Below are 11,423 nucleotides of genomic sequence, written 5' to 3'. Positions count from 1 at the left end.
ATCACTTTCGTCACTAGATGAACTAGATGATGAGGATGATGGTAAAATGATTTTACCCTTGCTTTTATGGTGTGTAGTGTTTGAAGATTTACTGGAGGATGCACTTTGGGCTTTACTGGTGGATGATTTTATGGGCTTATTTGAACGGGTTGAAAGTTGTTCAGACATCTCTTGACAGATCAATCTATATTCTTCTGGTGTTTTGGCTGCAGCTAACCGGGCCTGACATTGGGCTTTTTGGATACCAAACTGGGGGTTATCCTGGATAGCTAATGTATGGGCATAGGTTAAAGCTGGTTTAGATGGGCTGGATAATTTATTGCGGATCCATTGGCTAATTTTATGTTCAGTGGTGGAATTCTTGAATGATCCCCACCATTTTATTTTATGTCTTTTTACTATCATGGGAATTTGACTTCCTGGAACATACTGATAATCAAAATACCATTGATATACCCATGGAGTGAAGAAGGTCATACAATAATACATCAAGGAAGGAATATGGACTTCTTCGGGTTTGGGTTTATAATGGGTTTTAAAGAACTGATACAAATAAAGGATATCATGAGGAATGATTTCCTCTGAAATTCCCTTAAATTGCCACCATCGTTTAAACCAATTTGGGATTTTTAAATCAGTGCGTATATTTTGATCAAAATATATTAACCATGAATGAGTAGTGGTAGGATTTTGAAGACAAAATATCGTATCCCATGCTTTTTTATAATCAAAATAATTATAACTCATATTATATTTATGTAATCCTTTAAATTTTACTGGTGTTACTAAAGAAGGTACGGGCCAATCCTTAGGATGGATGACGCGTTTTATTTTTATAGAAGAATAAGAAATTATTCCATTTTTATCAAAAGTATGTTTGATGTTTACTGAATCAGTATCTAATAATATATTATTATAATAAGCCTGAGGTTTTGATAAGTCTGTAGGCATAAAAAACCAATTCTCAGGATAATAGTTTTTTATAATTTGCCAAGGATTGGTATGATTATATCCATCCTCAACTTCGATTTCAAAATCAAATAAATTTTTATCAAACCATTTATGTATACTACCAGTAGATTTATATTGGATTTTTGGCAAATCCACAGCCATCAACGGATTTGATAACTCTTTACTGTCTACCGTTTGAGACAGAGTAGCCGTATCATGAGCGGATACGATCGCTTTAGATTTAGAAGACATACCTGGGTCCTCTGTGGAAGAGGATGCCATACCCTGCAGGGCTTTAATGACTTCGGGAGATTGAGAAAGTTCCTCAATCCATTTTTTAAGATCTTTAGGAGGAGTGGTTTTAGTGTTTAAGGTTTTAAGGTCTTCAGAGTGCTCAGAAAGAGCTTTAGTTGGGGAGCCGGAATCTTGTTTAATTTCTTTCCCTTTATCCTTCTTTCTTCCCATGGTTCTGTAAGAATTCTCTAGTTAGAAAGTCTGGAATATTATTATCATTGCCTTTAATATATTCTATGTCAAATTCAAAAATACTTAAAAGTGCTTGCCATCGAGCAAAAATTTGTTTAGAGGCAAGGTTTTGGACATCTTTCTGCAGAACATCTTTTGCAGATTTACAATCAATACGAAGTAAAAATTTTTGATTTAAAAGATCAGATTGAAATTTATTTATGCAAATAACAATACTTAAAATTTCTTTTTTAATAGTAGAATAATTTAATTGAGTTGGAGTCCAATGACCTGAAGTATATTGGATGATCCTTTCTTTACCATTTACTTTTTGTTTTAAAATGCCTCCATAACCAATATTAGAAGCATCAGTTTCAACAATTTTAAAAGCATTAGGATCATGAATATATAAGTAAGGAATTTCTTTTACCAATGATTTTATCTTTTTTATTAATTGAGTATGCTGAGTTGTCCAAGGACCAGCATTTTTACAAAGTCTATTATGTAATGGTTTTATCATGCAATTTAAATTGGGATAAAAATCAATTACATAATTTAAACAACCAAGAAAACGTTGTAATTGGGGTTTATTAGTAATTTCATCAGGAAATTTTTCACCAAAAACAAGTGCTCTTTCTATAGGTTGAATCTTACCTTGTTCAATATAATGGCCTAAAAATCTAATTTTAGTTTTGAATAGATCCATCTTTGTTTTACTAAGTGCTAAACCATTTTGCCTAATTACCATACAAAAAGTTTTTAAGTGTTTAAAATGATCATCAATAGTTTGACTAAATATTAACACATCATCAATGTATACTATACAAAATTTACTATAGGGATTAAATATGTCATTCATGATCCTCTGAAATTCAGAAGGAGCATTTTTTAATCCAAAAGGCATTACATTCCATTCATATTGACCAAATGGAACTGTGAATGCTGTTTTATATCTGTCTTTAGGATCAATTTGAATCTGCCAATAACCAGATTTCATATCAAATTTACTAAAAATATTTGCATTGTATAATTTCTTTAATAGGTCTTTTTTATTAGGAATTGGATATCTGATCCATTTTAAAGCTGTATTTAATGGTTTATAATTTATTACTAGTCTTGGAACACCTCGTTCAATTTCAGCATTTTTATTGACATAAAAAGCTGCACATGACCAAGGACTTCTAGATTTACAAATTAATTTTTTATTTATTAAATCTTGAATTTCTATTTTACAATGCTCAATTAATTCAGGATTCATCTGAATTGGTCGAGCTTTAGTTTTAATAGTTTTTTCATCAAAATCTTTTTCATATGGTAAATCTACCATGTGTTGTTTACGATCCCAAAATGCACTTGGATGCTCAGCACATAGTTCTTTTTCCATTAATGTTTGGAGATTTTGAATTTTATGTTTAACAAGATCTCTGCCTAATTGAGTTTGAATTCTATTTAAATGGATATTGTTATTTAAATCTTTTATATTTTCTTCTTTTGATTTTATTAAAGAATTGATTTCTAATATTTTAACTGAATGAGCTTTTAACAAATTTAATTGTTTTGTTTTAGGTTTTTCTGTAAATTCTAATCTAGCTCGACTATTTCTTATTTTGAATTTAATACAATCTTCTTTTACTGAGTATGGTGTTATTAGGTTTATAAAAGGAGTACCTAAAATTACCATATAATTTATCTGAGGTGAAAGTAAAAATACTGTGTTTATTTCTAAGGCTTGATTTATGATTATTGCATCTGTTTTTCCTATAATTTCAAGTTTAGATTTGTTGGCTGTACTTAATTTTTCACTAGTTTTTAACCAATATCTTTTAGGAACTAGATCAGATTTTATACAGTTTAAATCTGCACCTGTGTCAAAGAGTGCAATTGCATCTATCACAAAATTATTTATTTGAATGTTTATTTTTACTAAATATTTTCGTGAAGTGATTTCTTGTAATAAATTGAGAAAATTACAATCTACATCTTCATCTAATTCATTTATTTTTAAATTATTATCTGGTTCGTCTTCTTCTGAAGAAGAACTGGAAATAAGTTGAGATTCTAATATTTTTATTTTTTTAGAATTCTGTTGAAATTGAAGTTTTAATTCATGAACTTCATTTTTTAAAGTTTTAATTTCATTGCGTAATTCTTTAGTAGATATGTCAATATTCTCTTTTTTCCCTTTATTTTTATTTAAAATAGTGGTTAAATCATAAGTATTAGGTTGAATTTTAGGAGTGATATCTGGTACTTCTTTTTCTTTATCAAAGCTTTGAATTAATTTTTTAAGAAGTTTTGCTTTAGTTTCTTGGTCTTCTATTGTATTTACTACTTGTAATAATGTACTTTGATCTTTACTAAGCATATTTATGGATTTGTCGGATGAACTGGAAAAACTTGTGGTAGTCCCTAATTCATCAATTTGATTTTCACTTTCATCAATTTGATTTTCACTTTCATCAATTTCAGATTCCGAAGAATCAGAATCAATATATAATTCATAAATTTTATTTAAAACATCATCTTCTAATTTTAATTCATGTAATATTTTATTAAATTTACAAAATTTAGATGTATGCCCTTTTTTTCCACAATTGTAACAAGTCAAATTTTTATAAGAAGTTTTAGTTGTAGATTTAGAAGGTCGTTTATCTAACCATTTGGCTCTGATACCAACAAAAGATATCTTTTGTTGGATTTAGTTGTAGATTTAGTTGTAGATTTAGGTATATATATATATATATATATATATATATATATATATATATATATATATATATATATATATATATATATATATTGATATACATTGGCTTATGAAGAATATATTAAAGGAAAAAAAATCTTACTAATTTTTTACTATTATTTAAATTATATGAAAATTATTATTGATTTATTTATTGGGATAATATTTTTAGTTCTTGAGGTTTTACAAAATTGAATTTTGAGTCATTGTAGTTTTGTCTATTAGGTATTTAGTCCCGGAGGTTATATTCCGTTCATTAAGAGATCACTCCATCCAAAATCTAGTCATTTTTCTGTTAAAAGTATGTATAAAGACAAACCCTTTCGTTTGAAGTGGAGGGAAAACTAAAGTCTCATACACACCTCATCTTCTTTCAAAAGAAATTGATTTTCTTTAAGTTTTCATGGAGGATTTCGCTTGATTCTTTGCAATTATTGTTTGGAAGCAGTAGATGTGTTAGTCTCGTTCTCCATTCTCATGAGATTAGGGGTTGTTAGAAGGATTCTAAGTAATTTTTAAAGATTTCTTCCATATTTCGTAAAGTTAGTTACTTTATTTGAAATTTTCTTTTCTCATGGTCGTTCTTTGCTTTAAGAAGAGTCGATTACACATTTTTGGTGCTCTGTTTTGATATCAATAGCGTATTTGTGATTTTAGGGTTAGTTGGGTTAGTAATTGAGTGATTGAACTGATGATATCATAAATTTCATCTCAGGAGAATATTATCATGCTTCCTCCATGGTATTTGATGCGGAACCCAAAAAAAATGAATTCCTAGAACCCCTAATCGAATGGATCGGATCAAAAATCAAGATGAATTCCCCTCTATGGCACCCCTCGTTTATGAAGAAATGGAAACACCAATAATCAAGAAAGAGAATTCGATAAACTCCACAACGAATTCATAAAAGTTTACCTCGTGCTTGATGCAATTAGAGGAAAGCAATTTCTCACAATCACTCTAAGCAAAGGGACATGCAAAGCATGAAAAATTTATGTAATTCAATTTGATCAAAAGCTAATTTGTTTACAAAGAAGACAATAGTATTTATACTAGGAACTAACATAATTAGGCTAGCCTAATACAAAAGACCCATTAACCAAAGCCCATACAAAGACAACAAAAGGCTAAACCAAATAACGCATTTCAAGAATAAAACACGTCCATCTCAAGCCCTAGCACAGCCAGGGCATGCTACTCAGCACGGGCGTGCTTCTCCTTAAACACTTGCCTCTAACAATATAAGAAGCCTAGGTGTGCCTTCAAGTTCCACACAACATTTGTTAAACGCTTGGTCATGAAGCTCTTGTGAAACTTGGTCTTGAACATATAAGGAAATGGCTGCCCCATATCGCTTAGCACGGCTCCATGTAATTGGCCCACTTGGAAGCGCCAACGGATCTCTTATGTTGTTCTCCATGCTTCCATTGATGAGTGGTGGCAAATCCGTATCATTCCCCCTTTCCTCAAAAAGATTTGTCGTCAAATTTGCATCCATGTCAAAAGGTGATAAATCAATAACATTAAAAGTAATGGAAACGCCATACTCACCTGGTAAGTCTGTCTTGTAGGCATTGTCGTTAACGAACTCCAAGGCTTGGAATGGACCATCTCCACGTACGTCAAGCTTAGTCTTCCGTTGGTTGGGAAACCTCTCCTTCCGAAAGTGCACCCAAACCCAATCTCTAGGCATAAACACTAGCTTCTTTCTTCCTTTATTCGCCTTGTCAGCATACTGTTTGTTTCTCTTTTCGATATTCGCTCGAGACTTCTCATGTAAAGACTTCACCAATTCAGCCTTTTTAGGACCATCTAAACTAGAAAGCTCATGTAAAGGTAAAGGAACAAGATCCGAAACAGTTAGTGGGTTAAATCTATAAACAAGTTCAAATGGAGTAAAACCTAAAGTAGAATGTATGCTACGGTTATATGCAAATTCAATATGGCAAACAATCTTCCCAAATTTTTAAATTTTTACCCACAATAGCACGAAGTAAAGTTCCTAAAGTTTTATTCACAACCTCAGTTTGTCCATCCGTTTGTGGGTGACAAGTAGTAGAATAAAGCAATTTAATACCTAGCTTACCCCATAAAACCCTCCAAAAATGTGAAAAGAACTTAGTATCCCTATCAGAAATGAAAGTTTGTGGTGCCCCATGTAATCGTACCACCTTTCTAAAGAATAAATCAGCAACATGAATGGTATCATCAGTTTTATGACAATGAATGAAATGAGCCATTTTGCTGAACCTATCAACCACTAAAAATATGTTGTCTCTACCACGCCTATTCCTAGGTAAACCAAGCACAAAATCCATAGAGATATCAACCCAAGGTGAACTAGGAACAGGTAAAGGCATATACAATCCATGAGGCATAGGCTTAGACTTGGCCTGTTTACAAGCAATGCAAGAATCACAAACTTTCTCTGCATCTTTACGCATATGAGGCCAATAAAAATGTTCATTCAGCATGTCATACGTCTTATGTACCCCAAAGTGTCCCATTAATCCCCCATAATGAGATTCAAGCACAAGCAAGTCACACATAGAACATTTTGGCACACAAAGTTTGTTGTCCCTAAACAAATATCTATTATGTCTATAAAATTTATCAAATGCTCCATGTTCGCATGCCAAATATACATCGCCAAAGTCAGAATCAGACACATACAAATCCTTAACATATTTAAATCCTAGTAATTTAGAACTAAGAGTAGTAATTAGAACATGTCTCCTTGACAATGCATCAGCAACAACATTTTCTTTGCTATGCTTGTATTTAATCACATAAGGGAATTGTTCAATACACTCAACCCACTTACCATGCCTCTTGTTAAGCTTACCTTGACCCTTCAAGTGCTTTAAGGCCTCGTGATCGGTATGAATGACGAACTCCTTAGGTAGTAAGTAGTGTTGCCATACGTTCAACGTTTTCACCAAGGCATACAGCTCCTTATCATAGGTTGAGTAATTGAGTTGTGCGCCATTCAACTTCTCACTAAAGTAGGCAATTGGCTTCTTCTCTTGCATCAGCACTGCTCTAATTCCTACACTAGAAGCATCACACTCAATTTCAAAAGTGTTCTCAAAATTAGGTAAAGAAAGTATAGGAGTAGATGTCAACTTCCCTTTGAGTGTGTCAAACACTTACTACTGTTCCTCTCCCCACTCAAACCTAACTTCCTTTTTGATTACCACTATGAGTGGTGCGACAATCGAAGATAAATCTTGTACAAACCATCTATAAAAGCTTGCCAACCCATGGAAACTTTGTACATCCGAAACTGATTTGGGCGTTGGCCATTCCTTAATAGTTTTCACTTTCTCCTCATCTACCTCAATACCCTACGCACTCACAACAAAACCAAGAAATGCAAGTCTATTTATACAAAATGTGTACTTTTTATGCTTACCATACAATTGGTCTGATCTTAAAGCTTGTAATACTAGCCTAACATGCTCAATATGATAATTAAGAGACTTGTTATAAACAAGTATATCATCAAAATACACAACCACAAGTTTCCCTAAGAAAGCTCTCAAAACATGGTTTATAATCCTCATAAATGTACTAGGTGCATTAGATAATCTAAAAGGCATTACTAACCACAAACCATACTTAGTTTTTAAAGCTGTTTTCCATTCATCAGCTGGTTGCATTCTAATTTTATGATAACCACTCATTAAGTCAATTTTAGTAAAGTAACTCGACCCACACAACTCATCTAACATGTCATCAAGTCTAGCGATAGGGTGTCTATGCTTTACCGTAATTTTGTTGACCGCCCTATAGTTAACGCACATTCACCATTTACCATCCTTCTTGGGTACTAAATGTACCGAAACAGCACAAGGGCTCATGCTCTCTCACACCAATCCTTTCTCCATAAGTTCATCAACTTGCCTTTGCAACTCCTTTGTCTCCATTGGATTGCTTCTGGAAAGACATCAGTGAACTCCTGTAACATAGAAACAAACACAGAAGGTAAACCATCAAGGTTAGTTTCAGTGTTAGAAAACAAAATCTCCTTGAACCTAAGAAGCAACACGGGTTGCCTCAAGGCAATAGCACACTTAACTTCTCTAGCTCTCGCATAAAAAGTGTGTTTCTTTCTCTCCCCTCTCGGTGTTTCACTCACCATTGGGCCATTAATTTGTTTGGTATCTTTTGCGACCTCTTTTTTTCCAACCTCACTCTTTACACTCGTTTTTCTCTCGAGCTCGAAGCCTCACTCCCATTATCCCTCAAAGTCGAAGCCTCTCTTTCTCTCTCAAGCATCTTCTTCTGATTTGCATACACTTCTTGAGGTGACAATGGAGCAAGAACCACCTTTTTACCCCGTGAACCAATGAGTACCGGTTGTAGAACCCATCATGTAGTACCCTTCTATCATATTGCCATTGCCTTCCCAACAATAAATGGCCTGCCTGCATTGGTACCACATCACACAAAATCTCATCTTTGTACCACCCAATAGAGAATGGCACAAGCACCTGTCGTGTCACCTTCACCTCCCTACAATCATTCAACCATTGTAATTTGTAAGGGTTAGGGTGTTTACGACATGCCAGATTCAGCTTATTCACCATACTTACACTAGCTACATTAGTGCAACTACCCCCATCAATAATAAGGATACACACTTTTCCACCAATCAAACATCTAGTGTGAAATATGTTCTCTCGCTGCTCAATACTCTCTTCCTTAACTTGCATATTCAAGGCATGTCTAAGAACTAGAGATTCTCCATGTTCAGCAAACAGCAAATTATGTGCATCCATATCCAAAATATCATTATCATCATGCAAATGTGGCATATCTTCATAATCACTACATTTAGACTCATAACTAATATTCCCATCATCCTTAGCAATCATAACCCTTTTATTAGGACATTGAGATGCAATATGCCCTTTCCCCAATCATTTAAAGCATTTAATCTCTCTAGAAGGGATTATAGGGTTAGAAGTACCTTTGTTACCCTTGAATGGAGATTGGGCAACCTCTTTACCTCTGGATGTTGATTCTATCCTTTGGGAATTATTACCTCTGACATCTCTTCTTTCACCTCCCTTGGACCATTTGGATCCCTAAGTATTATTAGAATACTTATTGGTGAACTTCGCCTTTTTTTGTCTTTCAATTTTCATTGCCATATCCACCATTTCCTCTATTGTATCATAGTGATACATCTCCAAAGCATCGGCAATCTCACTATTCAAACCTCTAAGGAACCAGGACATTGTAATTTCTTCAGCCTCCTCAATCTTGGCTCTAGCTATGCACATTTCCATTTCGTTGTAGTATACCTCCACACTTTTCCCCCCTTGCACCAATCTTGCTAATTTGTTGTGCAAGTCCCTAAAGTAATGGGCTGGGACAAATTTTTGGTGCATCAATTCCTTCATTACCTTCCATTGTGGCACAGGTCGCATTCCCTTCTTTCTTCTCTTTAACAACAGTTGTTCCCACCAGAACATAGCATATCCTTTAAACTCAACAGCTGCAAGGTGAGACTTCTTCTCCTCAGAGTAGTTATGGCACTCAAAAATTTGTTCAACCTTTCGTTCCCACTCAAGGTATTCTTCATCATTGTTGTTACCATAAAACTCTGGAATCTTCATTTTGATTAATCCCAAGTCGCATCAACTGTATTAACTTCAGGATTATCGACTTCCTCATCTTCAGGAGTTTGAAATCTAATTGGTGGAGTAGTATTTAGACCAACTCTTGTTGCATTGGAGCTTTAGGCGACTTTAATCTCCTGCAAATCCTCTCTCATATCTTAGAGGAAACTGTTATAATTTCAAAACTACCCTTGAATCGACTCCATAAAGAGATTCAATTGAGGGTCTAAATTTGACCTCCATCCTTACTAGTTTCTCTAGGCTTTCCTGTATTCATGGTTAATACTTAAAGCAAAAATCACAAAAGAAATAACGTTAAGGAAAAACATGTTGGCTCAAGGGTCGATTTGTAATCTCGGATTTTGATGATTAATACAAAAACGAATAAATTTAAAATTATGTTACTTGTGCTAATTTTATTCTTATGCAGAAATTCTTTGGAAAGAAAATCATACAAGGCAAATCCTACCTTGAGTGTGAAGATTTCGAAGACCTAGTAGCTAGGTATTTAGGAAACTTTGTAGGATAGAGAGAAAATCCATATATGAGCACAAAAATCCTTTTCTCTCTCAAAAATATTTTTTTTCGGAAAATTAGTTTTTCTTCAAAATAATTTATTTTCGAAAATATTCCTCCAAATCGAAAAGATTTATTTTCCTAAAACTAAGAGATTTCTTCTCTAATGTTTTTGGTAATAAAATCATTCACCTTTTCGGAAATATATTTTGCAAGATCTAAAGTGTTTTAAAGTTATTCTCTTACCTTAAAATTGAAGGAAAATCTCTTTCGGTTTTGGTAAGTACATCTTTCCGCAAATAGTTTCTCTCCAAAATAAATGCTGTCGAAAATCTTTTCTAAAGGAAAGTGAAAATCAGGTTTTATTCTCTTACCAAAAAGAGATAAAACAATTTTTGGTAACAAAGATTTTCACATCTTCTAAAATAAGGAAAGAAGATATTCTGATCTCTTTCCAAAAGATGACAGCTAATTTGTTTCCTATATCAAGGAACATTCACGCCTTAAACATTTGGTGAAGTAAGAGTATTTGTTTTAAGAGCACTCTCTCTCATTGAACGAATCCTTTTCTCTAAAAACCTACTCTACCCCCATTTTCTTTTCATCTCTATTCTTAACGTTTTCAATATTTGAAGTGAAAAGAATTTTTACAATTACTTTTGAAAAACAATTATGTGTTCTAATCGATCTTCTAATCTGATAAAATTGTTTTTCCTGTGCTTATATAGGCGTTTCTTTCTGTCTATTTAGAATTTGTATTCTATAGTAGATAGGCTCTTTATTTGTTAAACTTTTGTGTGTAATAGCTTAGGTTAGAAGCTATTGAGATAGAGGTTATCAAGCGACCTTCTCCATGTGTGGGATAGTAATGTCTTGAATCGAGTTTTCTGTACTCTACCAAAAACAGAAAGGGTTGAGGTTAACTAGAACCTTTGGAAAATCTAGTGGGACAAAAGGGTAGATCTAGGTTTTTGATCTATTGCCTTGTACTGTTGGTTTGTCTCTTACCCTTTAAAAGAGATAACTTAGTGGAGGATCTCAAGATGCGTCTTGGGGAGTGGATGTAGGCGAGTTAGTGCCGAACCACTATAACTCTCGGTGTTGATCTCTTTAT

The 11,423-nt window shown here is 33.5% G+C and overlaps 1 protein-coding gene across 1 annotated transcript; it reads right to left on the bottom strand.

The window, feature by feature from the left end:
* Positions 1–7,315: 7,315 nt before the first annotated feature.
* Positions 7,316–9,790, bottom strand: LOC149499117 (uncharacterized). The gene is made up of 4 exons (XM_089721993.1): positions 9,320–9,790; positions 8,523–9,031; positions 7,622–7,754; positions 7,316–7,510 (listed from the first exon to the last, which is right to left on the bottom strand). The coding sequence occupies exons 1-4, from the start codon at positions 9,788–9,790 to the stop codon at positions 7,316–7,318; spliced, it is 1,308 nt and encodes a 435-aa protein (XP_089578119.1).
* Between the last annotated feature and the right edge of the window lie 1,633 nt (positions 9,791–11,423).

This window comes from Jatropha curcas, chromosome 1, assembly GCF_041381405.1.
Source record: "Jatropha curcas cultivar XTBG-Jc1 chromosome 1, XTBG_Jcur_1.0, whole genome shotgun sequence".
Taxonomy (NCBI): Eukaryota; Viridiplantae; Streptophyta; class Magnoliopsida; order Malpighiales; family Euphorbiaceae; genus Jatropha; species Jatropha curcas.
This window is presented reverse-complemented; position numbering and strand designations above follow the sequence as displayed.